The sequence below is a fragment of the Cydia pomonella genome, chromosome 22 (assembly GCF_033807575.1).
Source record: "Cydia pomonella isolate Wapato2018A chromosome 22, ilCydPomo1, whole genome shotgun sequence".
NCBI lineage: Eukaryota > Metazoa > Arthropoda > Insecta > Lepidoptera > Tortricidae > Cydia > Cydia pomonella.
In genome coordinates this window covers 6,160,465-6,181,313 of record NC_084724.1, presented here as the reverse complement: position 1 = coordinate 6,181,313, position 20,849 = coordinate 6,160,465, and the positions used below count along the sequence as shown (strand labels likewise).

Sequence of the window (20,849 nt, the reverse complement as noted above, 5' to 3'; positions counted from 1 at the left end):
AGAATATGAATATATGCCACAATTCCACTATCAAGTCTATTTTAGACCTATTCAGTGCTATTGTCATTAATGATATTGTCATCCAAACGTCATTAGAATTGAACGATGGTATTGTGTATCATATCGAAATTATCTATCGCTAGATTACAGATTGACTAGATACAAAACATCCGGTGTGGTTTCAAATTTGTGTCCATTCTCACGCATAAGAATTAGCTTAGCTTTGTAGAAATTTAGATTTACTGTATTAGTGAATGATAATACCGTACATCTATTAGTTATGTGTTTAACAAAATTTATTAGAAATCCATGTTTGATGAATTGCTCTGGATAAAATTTGAATTTCTACAAAATAAGATGCATTTAACTTTGCCCGCATTGTTGACTGTCAGTGTGCCAGTTGGACAAAAAGTCACAAAATAGGAAATCTCCATAGTTTGCTATTACACAGCATTTGTAATAAGAAAAAAGAATACCGAGATATAACAAAAAATACATTTTATGTCTGATATGTGGGTAAAGTTTAAACTGCTTACTTGTGTTTTGAACGACACGTCACTCCAGAGTTCAATGGAGTCGCACCTGAAACTAATGTCATTCAAGCATTAAAATGGAAGCGTCTCGCTTCCTGCGCCGGAGGTCACGGGTAACCTGGAGCCATTTAAATAATCAAATCAATTAAAATATTTACAGCAAAATCGTTTTTATTGACAGTAGTCATTAGGGCTCTATTGTTATAAAGATTGGTGTAGAAATCGACCTTATCGACTAATGAGAATGTACTCGTCACTAATCATTATTGGAACTTTTGAACCGGATTTGTAATGTTATGTTGGTCGTGAATCGTAGTTTTGTTAATAATAATACATTTGAATACATGTGATTTTACGTGTGTATTGTTATTCTAAAAAAGTATCACGCCTAAACAAAAGTGGCCACTTATGTTCTCGAAAGCTAAAATGACCCGACCTAATTTTCGGCCTAAATTTCGGAATAAACCAAAACATTTAATAAAATTCTGCATATAATTATGAACCTGTAGTGTTTTTACCTGATTGTTGAAGGAAGGAATTATTTACAAGTATATCGACTGTATATGTGTATGTAGATGTGATTTATGATTTATGTATGCATGTCTCATTATTTAGCACTGTGTAGTGTGTACAAATGTATAACTCGTATAAGATGTCATTCGACTCATTAAATTCCTAATAGTTGTGAGAGTGCCATATGCCACTTGCCGCTATCGAGCCTTTGTTAATTGCCTTATTTTGACATCGTACTTATACTGTAGAAGCGGTGGTGTCCGGGTGGATCTAACGTCTGACTTTCAATCCGGGAGTCGTCTGTTCAAATTCTTTTACGGAATAAAATTTGATCATATAGGATGGGCAGTTACAGGTTACAGGGGCGAGGGCCATATAATAGGGCCTACTAGAATAGGGGTCCGAGGCGTCGCCACGCTCGTTTATTATTATTTTTAGGTACCTATGTCTTGACCCATCACGGAACAATGGTGGAGGGCCCTTTAACAGTTAAATAAGATATTAAGGGTACACCGAGCGGATGCTGCCCTTGTCCGTGTCATGGGACGCACGCAGAGACAGCACCCGGTAGGGTGTAAGAGCTATTGGGAGTTGATGGCATCTAAAATGAACTAGGCTATTGGGCGAAAGCGATTAATACTGGACTATGTGATTAAATATATTATAATTCTGTGTAATTAATTACTTATAAAATCGTCTACCATTCCAGACAATGTCTCCACCCAGAAGCGTGCAGCAAGGAACTAACGCTGCCCGCGTACTACGCGCGCTTCCACGACCTGCGCAAGGAGTTCATGCGCGCGTACGCGTTGCGCGCCGTCCCCCCGCCCGAGCCCACGGCGCTACAAGACATGCTTACTTGTATCCTTTACACATTTTACTGGTTCTAAAAGCGTTTGATCACCATTTTGAAAAATGACAAAAATTAAATCTACACAAAAAATCTTTATACTGGATGTTTTTTGGAAGTCGTGATTCTGAAAAATTGTTTTGAGATAGTCACACTAAACAATTTTTTCCATGGGACTAATCACAACATCGCAATAGCTTCAGAACCTGAAGTAGATGAAACTTATGGGTGTTTTTTACAGATTTTATACTGGTCACATGGGAAACCTTGTTCAGTATGACCATCTTAATCTTTAATTTTTTTCAATATAGGTATGTATTGTTATATTTATATGTTTATTTAAATTGTAAATGTACTGTATGTACTGTCTGCTTAATGTATGTGTAATTTTCCTATTCCTCTAATTCATTAGTGCACTACCTGTTCTAAAAACTTACTGACTTATATCCTGCTACCAAGGTTGTCTGGAAGAGATCGCTTACTGCGATAAGACCGCCTGTTGCTACCTTTCTTTACATTGTAAATCTGTTTTTAAATTTGTTTTCTTTGTGGTGCAATAAAGAATATTTACTTACTTACTTAATTTATTTTTGAATGTCGGGTACTCTTTTTGAACCTAATATAATGTTATTATGTTATTCATATATATTTTTACAGCCGTAAGATAAATTATAGTTCAACTTGTGTTAGAACAATTGAAATGCTTAAATTGTGATAAAAGTGAAACCATTATTTTAGAAAGCAGTGCTGAAAAGCACTAATTGTATTCACCGGCATGCGTTTTAACATACTCAACCAGTTTTCCTTACATCCGTCCTTCAGATTTAGGTATACCCCCGTACACGGGAGACAATTTTTACGCGGCTGAGGTCAAAGACATGGCCAGTGTTATTAGGAGAATAATTTCAGACGGTAAGATTTAATTCCATTTATTATTTAATTATTAAATATGTACTCAAACTTAAATAAAGTTACATATTTTTTGTAAGCGTATCCTACTAAGAATAACAATTAAATTCTTATATGTTTGAGGGTAACTTTGCCCAATGTCTTTATCTTTGCCCAGTGACTAAATATTATCAATGAAGTGATTCTTGAGGAAGGTTGAGGTATATAGTATATAATTTGTAAAGGTTTTGTGTATTCCGTCCAAAGCCGTGGCGGGTCCATAGTTGAGTTCAAATCGTAAAACTGCACTTTTTAGTCCTTAATTACTGGAAATTGATCCATAGTTCTCTGGAATACTCTGGAAAAAAAGAGAAAATGGCGTAATTATAGAGAATAGGTGGTGGGTTGTAAATTTTTGCGCATATAAAATTGAGCTACAGCACACAGCACAGTTATAAATCATAATTCGCATATATTTGCAATTGCAATTTAATTTGTTTAAATGCATTAATATACGTACCTACTTAAAACGTCACATTTGACGACCTGTCTGGCCTAGTGGGTAGTGACCCTGCTTACGAAGCCGATGATCTCGGGTTTAAATCCCGGTAAGGGCATTTATTTGTGTGATGAGCAGGGGTCGGACAAAAAGTGCGAATGACGTCAAACCACTTATAGGATGATTTCAAATAGTATTTTTGATTTTCATAAACAATTATCACGTATCATTTATCAATCTCTTTATTGACCTCTTTATTAAACGATATCGCCACTTGAAATGAGTAAGTACGTTTTTGACTGACACATTGTCAATCAGATGAACAGTCAGCGTCAAATACTTCGTAGCAGTCAAAGTGGCCAAATAGTTCGGTACACCATACTAAATATATGGTGTACCGAACTATTTGGCTACTTTGACTGCTACGAAGTATTTGACGCTGACTGAACAATAAATTGACTTCGTTATTGTTTAGCTATTGTATCCTCACGATTATATTTAGCTAAAATTTATATTTACTAATATATAAGAAAACGCTCTAAAATGTCATCTTTACTCGAATATTGTGGCAATTTTCCGTTTTTGGAGGTACGTGACAAACACGTATACTGCTAATCTTACCTACTGTTACCACTTTTGACTATTAAACCTATTTATCTGAGGATCCCACAGACTTGTTCTAACTAATTTCAAATAATTATACCTTATGGTAACAAGTTTCGTGAAATTTATTTTATTTACTACATCACCCTACCACCTGTATTATTAATTCCATGGATTTATTTACGATTATTTTGTTACTTCATTAATACTACTTTGTTACTACATGTCACACGGAAGTTTAAATACAAACTCAAACATCATCCTGTGTGCAAGATTAAGTACGTCATTTTTACGTCATCCGCACTTTTTGTCCGACCCCTGGTGATGAGCACAGATATTTGTTTCTGAGTCATATTGTTTTCTAATTATTTATATAGTAAATATATCGTTGTCGAAGTCCCCTCAACACAAGCCTTATTGTTACTGAGTCACTTAGTCAATTTGTGAACCAATGTCCTATAATATTTATTTATTTATTTACTTTCCAGGTTTCCGGTTAGAGCTACCGGAGACGGTCGACTTAGTATTAGAAACTGGAATATGGTAAGTTTTTACTATAATTATTTTTTGAATTTAACCTGTAGCGGCCCACGGTCCTAATAGTAGTACAAATTACTTCTGATGAAATTTAAATAATTATTAAATGGAACCGAGTTGCTTGTTGTTTTGTTTCAATTCTATTTTCTAATGCCATTGATTTACATTTGACTGCCAATTTTTCTTGCATGCTGGGCCGTTAGATGTTAAATTGTCAATATGTTCGCCTCTAGCTCCCATCGTACCTAACATTTTTATCTCTCATATACAAGTAAGTAAACAAGCGGTGGTGGCCGAGTGGATATGACGTCCGACTGTCAATCCGGAGGTCGCGGGTTCAAATCCTTGCTCGTACCAATGAGTTTTTCGGAACTTATGTACGAAATGTCATTTGATATTTACCACTAGCTTTTCGGTGAAGGAAAACATCGTGAGGAAACCTGCATACATCTGCGAAGAAATTCAAAGGTGTATGTGAAGTCCCCAATCCGCATTGGGCTAGCGTGGGGACTATAGCCCGAGCCCTCTCGCACATGAGAGGAGGCCTGTGCCCAGCAGTGGGACGTATATAGGCTGAATTATTATTATTATTATTATATACAAGTAATGTATACACTAATACAATGCAATACAATATCATAAGCAGGGGTCGGACAAAAAGTGCGGATGACGTAAAAATGACGTACTTAAACTTGCACACAGGATGATGTTTGAGTTTGTATTTAAACTTCCGTGTGACATGTAGTAACAAAGTAGTATTAATGAAGTAACAAAATAATCGTAAATAAATCCATGGAATTAATAATACAGGTGGTAGGGTGATGTAGTAAATAAAATAAATTTCACGAAACTTGTTACCATAAGGTATAATTATTTGAAATTAGTTAGAACAAGTCTGTGGGATCCTCAGATAAATAGGTTTAATAGTCAAAAGTGGTAACAGTAGGTAAGATTAGCAGTATACGTGTTTGTCACGTACCTCCAAAAACGGAAAATTGCCACAATATACGAGTAAAGATGACATTTTAGAGCGTTTTCTTATATATTAGTAAATATAAATTTTAGCTAAATATAATCGTGAGGATACAATAGCTAAACAATAACGAAGTCAATTTATTGTTCAGTCAGCGTCAAATACTTCGTAGCAGTCAAAGTAGCCAAATAGTTCGGTACACCATATATTTAGTATGGTGTACCGAACTATTTGGCCACTTTGACTGCTACGAAGTATTTGACGCTGACTGTTCATCTGATTGACAATGTGTCAGTCAAAAACGTACTTACTCATTTCAAGTGGCGATATCGTTTAATAAAGAGGTCAATAAAGAGATTGATAAATGATACGTGATAATTGTTTATGAAAATCAAAAATACTATTTGAAATCATCCTATAAGTGGTTTGACGTCATTCGCACTTTTTGTCCGACCCCTGATCATAAGATTAGGAAGATTTTATTTTAGGGTCTTAGATTCAGTGTTCTTATTTAGCGCCTTCGTTATTTCTCATGGCAATATTTTGCTCATACAATATTATACTCATTACGATACTTTAATATTTGTAGGCGTTAAGAATTTCTTTTTTACTGTCACGCTTCTATTACAGTCAAACCTGAGTAAGAGAGAACTGGGTAAGCGAGAAAACTCTATAAGTGAGAATAATTCTCAGGTCCCGGATTTTGACCCCCCAAAAACCTCTATAAGTGAGAAGCAAAAACCTGTATAAGCGACAGTCGTTTTTCTCGCCCTGAGCTCTATAACGGAGAGCCTCTCTTGTCTGAACCTCTATAAGCGGCAGTTTAATACTGGCAATGTATGACTCATTCTTTATTTTTCAGGAACTGTGTATATTTTTGTTTTCTTTATAGTTCGAAGAATATAATAATCTATCCTAACTAATTTGTAATCAATAATACTTACAGAGGAAGGCTCGGTACAAAAAATGTCAAAACTAAAAATAAACGTGTTGTCGTTAAATGATAAGCTCAGAATTGTTAATGCTTTTGAATCGAGCAAGATACGTAATGAAATACGAAGTGAATTTGGATTAGCAGAATCTACCTTTTATAAAATTATAAAATTCAAATATTCGATAAAGTCTCAGTTCTCCGAAGGAAAGGCTTTGGAAACGCTCCACAAGTTTTTTGAATACTCAGCAGTTGTTGATAGGGCTATGTTTATTTAAATTTATGAATTGGAAAAATGTGCACTAAATATAAAATCAAAAACACAAAAAAAAACGGATTTCTTTAAATAAAATTGTTAGATTATTTGATTTCATTGTAAACTAATTACTCTAATAAATTTTGCTTATCTCGTTTATAACAAAATATTTTGCATATTATTGAATAACCTCTGTAAGTGAGAGAGACTTTTCTTGTACCTCTATAAGCTAGAAACTCGGATTAGTGAGAAACCTCTATAAGCGAAAAAAAATAACGGTCCCTTGAACTCTCTCTCTTAACCAGGTTTCACTGTATCATGATTATCGTCCTAATCAATTAATGATTACACACATTGATAAGCTTCGTTGACATCCCAACTAGCAAAAACACGCTTACAACAGTCTCAAGACTACAATTTTTTCGCTCTTATATTGATTTTATATCATCGTATAAGCCCGGATTTGGGCACAAATTATAAGCGTATTTATTTTAATATCGTTCTAATATCAGTCTAATTTAATGCTGTTTGCGTTTACAGTAATCTTCCCAAAACTAATTTAAGCTACCTCAGGCTAATATCGCTTTTACATAAGTATCTTGTAAGCCTAAATAAACTTATTTTGATTTTTTGGAAGATCACACAGAGTTGAAACATTCTATTTATAAAGTATAAGTGTACGAATAAAATTAACTGCAGCGTGACAAAAAAAAGTGTAAATATTTATCAAACTGTTTATGAATTATGTTTAAATATAATAACGTGCTCGTTATCATTGTGTGTGTTCATGTTTTACGGTAAGTATTCACATGGGAAAATATTATTTACTGTAAAGTAAACCCTGTTTTACGCTTCAAACTTCATGCGCCTGATCAAATATGGGTATTTGTATCCTCTTATAATTATTTTATTTATTTATTTGTATTGATAGGGAGCCATTGCTGTAGGTGGTTTTTTCAAGCGCACTATTAGAGTATTTTAAGATTATTTACACTAACTTTGGCATTCTGAATACAAATGATATGGCCATGTTGAATTAATTAGGGTTTCTTGCTTTACTTAGTAAAACCCTTAATATATTTGTTTATCCTTACTTGATTACTAGACACATACTAATAAACTAAATGTCTTTTTATTTAAGTGACAAGATTGGTGATGCGAAATGGTTAAATTTATGGATTCCCAAAATCGATTTAAGATCAAATCATCTTATATTGATCTTGTCTTGTGTGATTTAGTATCCTGATCCTATATCACTCCAATATCTTACTAAAGTGCCGCTGTTGATCTTATTATAGCTTTAAATAAGATCAAAAAAGTACGTACTTACAGTGTCCTTATGCTATGCTGATATTAGCCTTACATTCTTACAATAGCATTTAGAAAGTCTAATATAAAATCAAATGAACTTAGAGAATGGGGATATAAGACCAGGTACTCTCAAGATCAATGAGACTTCGTAAATGTTATTGTAGGAGCAAGAGGCTTATAATAGCATTATGAAATGCTCTTATAAACATATATAAGACGAGGTAATAAGACTGACCTTACTAAAGTCTGTTCTAGCTTGTCTAAGACTCATATAAGAGCGATTGTTATTCCAAAACAATAATAAGAGCGCTATAAGCTCACCACTCTTATAAAGTGCGCAATCTGAGACTTTTTTGCTTGTTGGGATATATGTCATATACTTTAATCCATAAGTACTGTCAATAAATATGATCATTTATGGCACAATAATATAAAATGATTCATGTTTTTCATGGATTTACGACGAGATGAGTGATTCACGACACAGTCGTTTTAACGAGTTATTGTACCCTGTGGATTCACAGTACTGTTTCTATGGTAGTTTGGATTCACAGGGTACTGTTAGACTAATTTTAATTAGCCAAACGGCTGGTTGACATTACAGGGGACAAAAGAGCTGGCAGCTTCCTCGCTCAACGAATAAGCGTTGCGATTCAGTGAGGAAATGCTGCCTGTATCTTTGGCACTATGCCCCAGGGGCCCTCTTTAGAAATAATTTTTTAGTATTCAATTAGTTTAAGTTTGTATTGTACTTTTATTCACATTTTACTGTCACTCAACGCTTTTAATCATAGCTTGAATAAATAGTATTTAAATTAAAAAAAAAAAATAGCCTGAAAGGGTGTAGCAGGATAGCCTAGGAAAAACTGCCCCCAGCGATTTTGGGCCGAAACTGTAATCAAACGATGCCTTTTGGGGAGGTTATACTCTGCACAAAGTTTCATCCCTCTGTTACCTCCTGGGGGTGAAAAACACCCGATTAACCCCAAAACTGTTTTAATTATTTTTTCCTAAACTATGAAAGTGACGAATTTAAAATTTTGTACAAATATTAATAAGACTAAAAGCTATGTGCAAAAAAAATATTAACCCCCTAACCATTTAAATTCTTGTAAAAAAACAAAAATAAAAAAAGAATCACCCTGTATATCAAGTTTGGCTCATGGTACCACACCATTTTTTTTTTCAAAAATGAACCAGTTTATATTCTACATGATACAAAAGTTTCATGGACCTACTCCAGAAGGAACATTGCGAAATTAATATGTATTGGCTCTTTGGTGCGTACTATTCATTGAACTCCCACTAAGAGCCTTGCATTATTAATAAACAATGGCTTGCGATCGGACCGCTGCTCGTGCCCGATTTGAAAAAGGTGGGGATAAAGAAGTATGAATCAAACTCATTTGTACATGGATCTCAAGTTTGGCTCATGGTACACACACCATTTTTTTTTTCAAAAATGTACCAATTTATATTCTATATTATATAAAAGTTTCATGGACCTACTCCAGAAGGAACATTGCGAAATTAAAATAAACGTACTATTTCGTAGCTACTAATCATTATACTCGTATCATGCTTAATACGCAACGTCTCGGACCCGAAAACAAAATAATTTAAAAAAACCGGCCAAGAGCATGTCGGGCCACGCTCAGTGTAGGGTTCCGTAGTTACTCTTCCGTCACAATAAGCTAAACTGGAGCTTAAAGTATAGTAAATTGTTAACCAAGGGATGAAACGGTACCTTTCACGTGAGTTAAACAAATAGGCAAATTTGCATAATCAGTACCTAATTAAAGTATGTCTTTTTACTATGAAGGGGAAACTTTTTGCGATAACTCAAAAACAGCTAAACTGATCATGTCCGCTATAGTTTTCATTTAATGTCTTTCTTAAGCTCTACTTCCACGATTTTTTTAATTTTTTTTGGACCTATGGTTCAAAAGTTAGAGGGGGGGGGACACATTTTTTTTTCTTTCGGAGCGATTATCTCCGAATATTTTCTTTTAATCAAAAAATGTTTGTTGAAGACCCCTATTAGTTTTGAAATACCTTTCCAACGATACCCCACACTGTAGGATTGAAGCAAAAAACAAAAATTCACCCCCACTTTACGTGTAGGGGAGGTACCCTCAAAAAAATTAAATTTTTAGATTTTATTGTACGACTTTGTCGGCTTTATTGGTTTATATATCCATGCCAAATTTCAGCATTCTAGCACTAACGATCACGGAGCAAAGCCTCGGACAGACAGACAGACAGACAGGCAGGCGGACATGGCGAAACTATAAGGGTTCCTAGTTGACTACGGAACCCTAAAAATGTTTTTATAAATACAAATGAGTTTGATTCATACTTCTTTATCCCCACCTTTTTCAAATCGGGCACGAGCAGCGCCAGCGGTCCGATCGCAAGCCATTGTTTATTAATAATGCAAGGCTCTTAGTGGGAGTTCAATGAATAGTACGCACCAAAGAGCCAATACATATTAATTTCGCAATGTTCCTTCTGGAGTAGGTCCATGAAACTTTTGTATCATGTAGAATATAAACTGGTTCATTTTTGAAAAAAAAAATGGTGTGGTACCATGAGCCAAACTTGATATACAGGTTGATTCTTTTTTTATTTTTGTTTTTTTTACAAGAATTTCAATGGTTAGGGGGTTAATATTTTTTTAGCACATAGCTTTTAGTCTTATTAATATTTGTACGAAATTTGAAATTCGTCACTTTCATAGTTTAGGAAAAAATAATTAAAACAGTTTTGGGGTTAATCGGGTGTTTTTCACCCCCAGGGGGTAACAGAGGGATGAAACTTTGTGCAGAGTATAACCTCCCCAAAAGGCATCGTTTGATTACAGTTTCGGCCCAAAATCGCTGGGGGCAATTTTTCCTAGGCTATCCTGCTACACCCTTTAGATAAAATGTAAACTGAAATAGAGGTCATAAATATACGAAAGTAAAAGGGACCAAGGCCTCCAGTGCCCAAGGCTAGAATCGAACCTGCGTCCACTACATTCACGGCAAATGCCTAGAACTCGGCCATCAGGGCTTCGCACGGCGGTATGGGTCAAATTTTCTTTAGTTTATGCAATCCCATAGGGCGCCCTCTAAATCTGGTGAGATAAAATGTGTCTTTTGTAAGAAAAAGGGACTTTTGTCCGTCAGGTAATATAATATCATATCATATTGAAGATGTACCGATACTTGACACCTCGTTTTGTATTGTAAGCATGGCATTAATTCCCTTAGTTATACTCGGCGTTTTCCGCAAATCGACAACCATTGTGCCTATTTTGCGTAAAGACGAGGTAGCGCTACTCTAACCACCCCAGCTCCTCCTTACCTTCAGGTTGCTAACTGCCTCCTTTAATGTGGACGGAGTCCCTAGGTATTTTCTCCTGTATACTTCTATCTGTTTACAGTCTCGGTGAATATGTTTCGCTGTTTCCTCTTCTTCCATGCACGGGCTGTTTGTTCAGTTCCATTCAATTTGCTTTTCCCAGCAACGTCACGAATACCTAGGAACTACCGTAGAGAAATGAGTAAGTAACTTATTTTTTCTAAGGAAATACATTGGTTTTATCAAATAACATAAAATACGTCGTTATAATAACAATGGTTCATGCTTTTAAGATATTGTTTATTCAGTGAATGCTATTAGATTATTATGATTAGACAGCATTGTTTCTTTAAAAGCTAGGGTCATACTATAAGGTAGGTACATCGTACCGTTGCGTTCTTATTAGAACGAAGCAGATATTATTATAATTATTATTTGTATCTCCGTTACAAACTCTCGGGTTTTTAAGCCCGGTCATTTATAAGGCGTATGTGGGGATATAGATCCAACACTTTGGAGAGCTTTGATGTCATGTAGAACGCCTGCTGGAACCCATTCATGGGTACATAAATAGATACCCATAAACCGGTTTCAGCAGGCATTTGAGGCTATTGCAGAAAAATGGAAAGAGTCCTGGTCTATGGGTTGAATTTGGGTGGAAAATAAGAGGACAACTGCCATAACATTGTGGTATACAGTGTTATCAAGGCAGGCGGTGACTCGCCACTCGATAGATGGGTACCCGATGCGCCATTGTAAAGACGGCCGGCGCAACACCGGTGTGAGCGGCTCAGGGGTGTCGAGAGGTGTGCTGCGCTTTCTCCTAAGTTACTCGCGGATTATTATTATTATTATTTAAACTTTATTGCACAAAATATATACAAGTTATACAACAATGTACAAATGGCGGACTTAATGCCAAATAGAGACACAATTGGTGCAGAGAGAGAAAAAAAAGTCGATGAATTAAAAAGATACATCTTCTAGAGAGCGATAGTGGGTCACTTTTCTACTTTTTCATGAATGTATAGCCAGAAAAGGTATGATATATATTGAATTCGAGTATAATCCTTTTATTCCCAAATTGTACCTGACCCAAATAATAGGAATTTGTTGACCATTCATACATTAATGCCTTATTTTCATAAAAAATCGAGTGACAATCTAGGACCGCTGAGTTACTTGTGATTAAGAATATTTTATTTAAATAAATAAGATATAATAATAATAATTTGTAATATAAGAAAACCTAATTAAAAACTAAAAATGTAACTCTTAAGAGGGCCCCTGAGGCAAAGAGCCTAAGATGCTGGCAGTATTTCCTCGCTGAATCGCAAAGCTTATTCATTGAGCGGGGAAGCTGCCAGCTCTTCTGTCCCGTGAGATCAAACAACCACTTGGCCATATCCGCAAACATACTCTGAGCGCCCGGGCTCCTTGGGAACAGTAGTTATATATCGAACAAACAAAGTTATCGGGATTGATAGCTTAATTAAGCCTCTTTCTCTATTACAAAACAGCAAATGAAAGTAATGGCCAAGTATTCTAAAATATTCATTTTACGAAATAGTGTCAAAAACGTATGTACAACAAAATTGTCGAATGTGTGGTGAAGAGGAAGAGACAGTAACACACTTAATGTGTGAATGTCACGCCCTCGCTAGACAAAGAATGAAGGACTTTGGAGCAAGCTATCTGGAACAAAGGAATTCAAAAGGCTACCCATAAGCTCAATCACCCGGCACAAGGAAATGGTCAAAAAAGCTCTTGAGTAGCTAATGGATCTTTCCTTAGGGGGCAACTACACAAAAGATCCCTATGCAATGCCGGATTTAGAGGTCTGGAGGCCTCGGGCAATAAAGGAGTGGAGGCCCCCTGGCCCCAAATTTTTTCCAAATAAAATGGTAAATTTACAGAATTCTCTATTGTGGGGGGTCCCTCTTTTGTGGAGGCCCGGGGCAGTAGCCCCGGTTGCCCTCCCCTAAATCCGGCCTTGTCCCTATGGGTCGAAGTGTATCCGCAAGGGCCCCCGAAAATTAGAAGATAAGATAAGATGTACACCAAAAAGTAGAATGGCACAAGTACTTAATACCATTGTCCACACTGCCACTTAATAAATCTTATTGCAAAGACCCTGGATTCATACAACTTGGCAACCTCTTATAAACTGTTGTTATTTTTTGTCTCTTTCTACAAACAGAAATGTCCAAATGACGGAACGATTGTGAACGGTTTGTTGGATTTTACAGACGTTTATGAATAACTAATAGATAAAATTAAATTCAATAAAAATGGCTAAATGTAAACAAATATGATACCCCGATTTTTGGGTGGAGGCATGATTTCGTGTGTTTGGCTCAACATTCTTTTCGTTGTCTTGTTTTTGACCACTCTGTCACCATTTTTGTCTTTTATCAAATAAATACAAAAGTTTTGTTGAATTGCATATCTATAGATTTCTCTTGAGATAAATTAAAAACTACACTTCACTCCATACAAAATGCTTCACTCCGTCACATTTATTGAGGACAAAAAACAAGACGACCAAAAGAATTTTGACCCTTTGTTTATTGTAAAATAATTACCAAATTATAAATAAAAAAGCTCCAAACGGGCTTAGCAATGTTCTAATATTATATTTTTTACAGTTTTTACCGATTTTTTTACTAGTATAATAAAACATTCCCGCACTCAAAAATTCGGGGTATAAACGATTTACCTAATGATATTTTTGACACGGCTTACATTCCCACCGCCGTCTCATAATACATTCTTATCGCTTTTACACGCAAGAAATTATTACACTTTTAAACCAGTATAAGATTGACTTACAACCCGTTAACACTTACATAAAATTGGGATCACATTTTATAATGGTTCTTCTGTGGTTGGCTGTTAGAATATTACTCAAGACGTTAAAACAGACTACTTCGCGCAGACTTCGCATTGAAGCGTTTAAGCGCGTAAGCGTAGAACGCTTTTTTTACGTTTGTTTTTTAGTCGCAAACGATGTTATACGCGGTTCAAACCTTCGAAGGCCCTCATTAATATTTTGTAATCTCCGTTCTCCAATTTTGTAGAACATTTCATGGGTTATTGTTGAGTTAAATTAATCAGTCCTCTGTCACTAATCGCTTTTTAGCGATAAGAGCTTATTGTTACCTAGTTATAATTTTCTTCTAAATTGAGATTTACCTACAAATATCTATTGGGCAACTAACACATTATATGTAACATATTACTGTTGTGTTCCTTGAGTAAGGTTTCCAGAGCTCAACGATGGTGCGGAGTGTTAGGGTCTATGTCTGTGGGTAGGGAGCTTGCTGCGGACTCCTTAGTAAGAGTCTTACTGCATTAACTAGGAACATTTTAGCATTCTAAGTAGGATGCCAGCTAGGACGACTAAATTCAATAAGGTATGTGAAGTTTTAGACGCAATTTATGCTCTGTCTACCGTGTGCGTGATTTATACCCCACCACGTCACCACTCCGTCCCCGGCCGTCAACTCGCTCGCACGTTAGTAAACATTGTGTGATAAAGTGTTGTTACTTGTTGTTAGAGTAGCATAGCTTTCGGGAGTAGTGGAATAATTCTTGCTTGAATCTTATATCCGCGATCTCGGGCACGCACGGCCGTCCACTCGGTGCTCAGCGAGCTGTGTTCAGGGAAGGACCTGTCCTGGGCGTCTAGCCAACATGCCAATCGTTAACGCTCCGTAGCGTAGCATTCTTTCTATCACTCTTCGATATTAATGCGATGGTGACAGCTGCGTTTCGTTCGCCACAGAGTGTAAACAATTGGAATGTTGGCTACGCACCCTGAACTCTAGGCTCTTTAAGTCGAGTTCTTCGAGTGCTCTATCTACCGTGTGTGCGCTCTATGCCCCACCACGTCTCCACTCCGTCCCCGGCCGTCAACTCGCGCGCACGTCTGTAAACAGTGTGGTGATAACGTGTTGTTACTTGTTAGTGCTTTCGGGAACGATAAGGAGGTGAGTGCCGATAGCTTCTTGATTACGGCTGCTTCTAGGATAGTGGAATAATCCTCGCGTGACTTTTGATATGCGTCTGAAAAGTCAAAACGTACGATGTAATGTGTTAAAGTGTCATTGTTTTCAAGAAAACACTTAATGGCATGATTTTAGTTGTAGAACGCTGACGGTGACATAGATTGACGGCTTGAAAGCAATATTCCTTTAACCTCTAGTCTGCTTTGCGAAAAAACTGTAAAATGACACACGCGAGCAATACTGGTGTAAGAAATGTATCCGAACCGTGTTAAAAAGACTGATAAATACACAAATCTTTTACTTATACCCCCTTATTCATAAACGTTTACTAAAGTTACAATGCCGCTAATCATCGTTTGTCCCTTCCCATCATACCAATACGTCGGAAAGGAACAAACGATGATTAGCGGCATCGTAACTTTAGTACACGTTTATGAATAAGGTGGTTAAAGTCTAAGCTACATCGACTTTCACGTGACTAAGTGTAATAGTGCCACAATTAACTTCCCATTTTCACACCCTTTTTTTTGTTTCCGTACCAAAAAGGTGTAAAAGGAACCCTTATGGTGCGACTCTGTCCGTCCGTTTGTGATGACTTGTTACGTTTACGTTTGAAGAGTGATAATATGCGTTCGTTATTACGTAGGTAGTTATAAGAAGCTGATGACATAAACATATAGGATGAAGGGTACTCCTCAACAAAATATAGGCCTACATAAAGCTACTAGAAATCGACCGCGAAACTTCTTCAATATTAAAATTCAACCATCTTGAGTTAAATCGTATCTAGAGGAGCGCCAAAGAGTCGCCTAAGAACTGTAGGAAGGATTGTAAATGCTACAAGATTCTGTAGGTATTGAAACAGCAGACCGGATACAAAGAGATCTACGAGTATACCTAGATCTAGACTGCTTCGAACAAGACTGGCTTAAGATCTGAAGAAACTTCATGCAGACCTTCTATGATTTATCACGTGCTAGACGTAGACATTGGTCTTCTGATAAAACTTAAGATTTAAAGAAATGCTACATGTTGTGTAGTATGATTCTGTGCAGCGTACGACATCATCAGTAGACCAATGTCTACGTCTAGTGATAGATGGACTGCACAAAGTTTTTCTTCCAAACATCTTGGCCACAGCCAGGCCTTTGTATTCGCGTTCGAATTGTATTAATTTGCCAGTATTAACAGGCCAAATTGGCAGCCTTTCGGGTCGCATTCTGCCCGCGGCCAGTAATTTGACCGCTGGTTTATCAGCATCTTAATTTTATCGAACATTTAGAGTTCTAGTGTGAGTGCTCCTCTACACGATGGCCCATCGTACGCCAGTCTAAGGGACGCAGCTATGCAGTGGAATGAGATAGCAATATCACTTGCTCCCTCTAACGCATAAATGCGTCCCTTGGACTGACCTACGCTGGGTCATCGTGTAGAGGAACCATAAGCGATTTGCAACTTTTGCAAGACACAAGGGCGAAAGATTTAACTGACGTCATTTCAAGAACGTTATTTTGTTTATCAGAAATGTCGTTTCAAATGATATCGCATTGAAATACGCCGTACGTATACTTGGAATGCTACTAGCAATATTCAACATACTACAATATTTCATACATATTATTGTGTTTGAGAAGGAATGTCAAGCAACTATGCAATACCTTGGCCTTAAACAAGTATAGGCGCCTACTGCCTTTTTGCTATCCGCATAACAAACATGTAAACTTTTGTGATCAAAAATGTTCAGTTTGACATGTATTAACTGTCAAATAATTTTCCTATAGCCGCCAAGGGGCGCCAAACTCGAGCCTATATCCTTAAATATTAACTGTTCAAATCAAATCAATATTATACCGTTAAGTATTATAAGTATAAATATTAAGATAGGGCTCGGGGTACCATACCTCAATGCTATGGAACCTACTATCAAACATATATAGTACGTCCGGTTGTCCGTCGGTCTGTACCTACGACCTAGTATTTTTACACAATACCTAACTGGCTTTAAGCTTGAATGTGATATCAACGATAAAGGTGACCTAGAAGGCCTATGGTCAAAGATCGAAGCGTCTGAGAACTTAGGCTTGATATCGGCGGATCGGCGTTCAATATCAATATTTAACTAATTATTTAACTATAACAGTAATTTGCTAATTATGCGCATCTTTCGTTGGTAATGTAGAAAAAGTCGAGTCAATAACCATTTCTTTTTAAAGTCGGTTGTGAACTCGAAACCATGTTATAGGAGCGCAAGTGTGCCATCAGTACGCAATTCTGACGGTACTTTTACTGAAGAGTTTGGCTGCTTGGACAAATTTTCAATAAGAATCAATAAAATTATAAAGTGAATGTTTGTCATTTCAATTCTTAAGCCTAAGATTTAAGATTACTGTTGGTACAGTGTCATGCAGGTTGGTCAGGAACAACGCTCGGAAACCGGTTAAATTTCCAAACCGTTATCATGTACTTAGCGCAAAACGTTTTAATTATGGTATCGCTCGAAAAACCGTTATTTTCAAACCGGTATTTATGAGAGCAGTTCTTGACAAATTAACCGGTTTAAAGCAATAAAAACCGGTTTCTTCCTGTGTCCGTGTCTATATTTACGTGGCACACCACCAGGCCGGCCCACTGTGGGCTGAAATTCGGCTTTCATTGACATAGAAACCGAAGTTGTTATTTTTAGGTTTTTTTTATTAAAATAGGTTTTGCCCAGCATTGTTATGGTAACCTATGAATTTTAGACGATTTGGAATGAAAATTGTGGAGTTACGATTTTTTTTTCAAAATAAATGTATGGAGCAGGAACAAGAAATCATCATTACTCAAGAACCGCAAAACAAACCGTAATATCCTCGCAGGTGGTTATACTACGAATTATTTGTGATTTTTTGGCATACTACATATATCCGCCACGGGTGCGGTTTTTTTTTAAAAAATCATTGTTTTTATGGAAAAAGCACAAAAACCAAATCCAACATTTTAAGATTTTTTGATTGAAATGGGTTTTGCTCAGTGTGTTTATGCTAAGTTATAAGTTTCACACGATTTGAGTTGAAAATGGTAGAGTTATGATTTTTTTTCAAAAAAAATGTATGGTGTTAAAGTACTTGGGAAGCGACAATCAAACACCAGTTTCAGATCAAGACTAATCCTCATTTATTATATGCTTACCCACAACATGCATGAATATACATTTACCAAAGTACCTACAATCTCCTCTTTAAAAAAAAATACAAAAAAAAGTGTATGAGGTAAAACTGACATAAACAAGAGGTACATAATACCTAGTAATGTTTACTTTACTTTTGATTATTTGTATTCTCAAACGAGAGAAAAAAAAAACTAGGTGAAAGGTTTAAGAAATAAATGCTGACTGTTATAGGTAAATTTAAAAAGACTACAACAAAACTTGTTTGGTGTACAATTTTAAAACATGAAATTGCTATAACACATGACACAACACATCAACATGCTAAATGATTTTCTTATATCTATGCATAGTTACGTAGCAGTGTTCAAATGACAAACCATATTTTATTCCAGATAAAACATTGATTCGTGAGACAATGTACTTAATTCAGATACTAAAAGTAATAATTATGTAACGTTTATAACAATATTAATTTAATTACATTATAATGATATAATTGATTGAAATTAGTGTAAGAACTTACAACGAAACTCATTTTAATTTAGTAATAATAAACAACAACTTAGGCCTTGAAGTGCATGTACAGGCAATAGGTACATTATTATAGATATTAGATAACATTGATCATTGTAGAACTTATTATAGGTACACAACATACATCTTAAAATACATTACCATTCCAAACAGTTTACCAGCCCCAGGAACCCCACCGATCAGGAGCGATCACCTCCCTGCCGGAGCGAGTAACATAGTTATTACTATTATTATTGGTGGGAGCAGATAGTAAACTGGATGGACCGGGGCGAGCGACCGTGTCACGAGAATCGAACCCGGTGTCGATGTCGGTGGCGCGCGGCGCGCTGGCCGCGCCGCTCGGTGACGTCACCGCGTTATCACTGCAGGTACCGATATCATCGTAAGGCAGGGAGCACACAGAAGTGTTTTGCGCTGCCGGGCGCTGATCAGAATCTTTAATGAGATGTCGTTTATTCCGAATCAAAGTGCCACCACCACATATTTTTATCAAATACGAGCGTATACCGCGCAATGATATTACGGTACCACTCACCCAACGTTTGTCTATTCTTACTTTTACATTTTGGCCTGGGTGTAATTCAGACATGTCGCGAGCATTCTTATCATATTGATGTTTTTGTGTTTCTTGACGTATTTCCAACTCTTTTTTTACATTTCTCTGAATTTTAGGCAAAAGCAGTTTTGGAGGACATGGTACAATACCTCTTAGTTTACGGCTGTTGAGAAGCTCAGAAGGAGAAGCTAGCTTGTTACTAATAGGGGTATTCAAATACTCTAGTAAAGCTAGTCTAAATTCAGTTTTTTCATAGTGAGTTTTCTTTAGCAAGTTTTTGATCGTTTGAACCGTCCTTTCAACTTGACCATTAGACTGTGCAAAGTGTGGCGATGAGGTTATATGTTGGAAACTCCACTCTGCCGAGAATATCTCAAAACTATTGGATCTAAATTCAGGTCCGTTATCAGAGATCACCGTGTTAGGAATACCATGTCGACTGAAAATTATTTTTAATTCCTTAATAACGTGATCAGAGGTTAGAGAATTTAATTTTGCAACTTCAACGTATTTACTAAAATAATCTACTACTATCAAGTATTGGTTTTGCTGAAAATGGAATATATCAACACCTAGTTTGGACCACGCTCTTTCAGGCACTGGATGTGGGATTAAGGTTTCCTTTCTATTTTGATTTTTAAATGTCAAACATGCCTGACAGTTACTAATATGGTCCTCTACATGTGCATTTATATTTGGCCAGAACATACTCTCCCTAATACGCAATTTACATTTATCTATGCCTAAGTGCCCTGTGTGCACGCGCTTTAACATTTCGTTACGCATTGCAACTGGAATAACAATTCTATCGCCTCTCCATAACATGCCATATGCTAACGAAAGTTCGTCGCGATAACCCCAATAAGACCTAGCTTGAGTGTCAACCTCATGTTTGTGTGTTGGCCACCCATCCTTGACATACTTCAGTACTGTTTGTATTTCCACGTCATTTTGCGTAGCAACTTGTATTTTTACAAAATGCGTGTCCAGTAACGGGTTACTCACCGCGATGGTACAAACTTGTGCTTGCAAATCCAGCTGATCTCGCGGCACATCAACTGGACCGCACGTCGGTTCTACAGCGCGTGACAATGTATCTGCCATATACAAATATTTCCCCGGTTTATAAACTAACTTGAACGTGTACGGCTGTAAACGAAGCAACATTCGCTGTAATCTAGCTGGAGCGGTTGCTATGGGCTTGCAAATTATGCTAACCAAGGGCTTGTGATCGGTTTCTATTACTATGTCACCCCTACCGTATATATAGGTATAAAATTTCTCACACGCGTAAACCACGGCCAAAAGCTCCTTCTCAATCTGAGCGTAAGCTTGCTCAGCTTTGGTAAGCGATCGCGA

General features: G+C 36.6%; 1 protein-coding gene across 3 annotated transcripts in view; it reads left to right on the top strand.

The window, feature by feature from the left end:
* The window catches only part of LOC133530109 (RNA-binding protein fusilli), a 128,262-nt gene that overhangs the window by 69,851 nt on the left and 37,562 nt on the right, over positions 1-20,849 (top strand). For all 3 annotated transcript variants that reach the window (XM_061867943.1, XM_061867944.1, XM_061867942.1), the window contains exons 4-6: positions 1,756-1,907; positions 2,719-2,808; positions 4,375-4,429. In XM_061867943.1, coding sequence (XP_061723927.1) covers positions 1,756-1,907; positions 2,719-2,808; positions 4,375-4,429 — 297 coding nt within the window. The remainder of the gene's footprint in view (positions 1-1,755; positions 1,908-2,718; positions 2,809-4,374; positions 4,430-20,849) is intronic.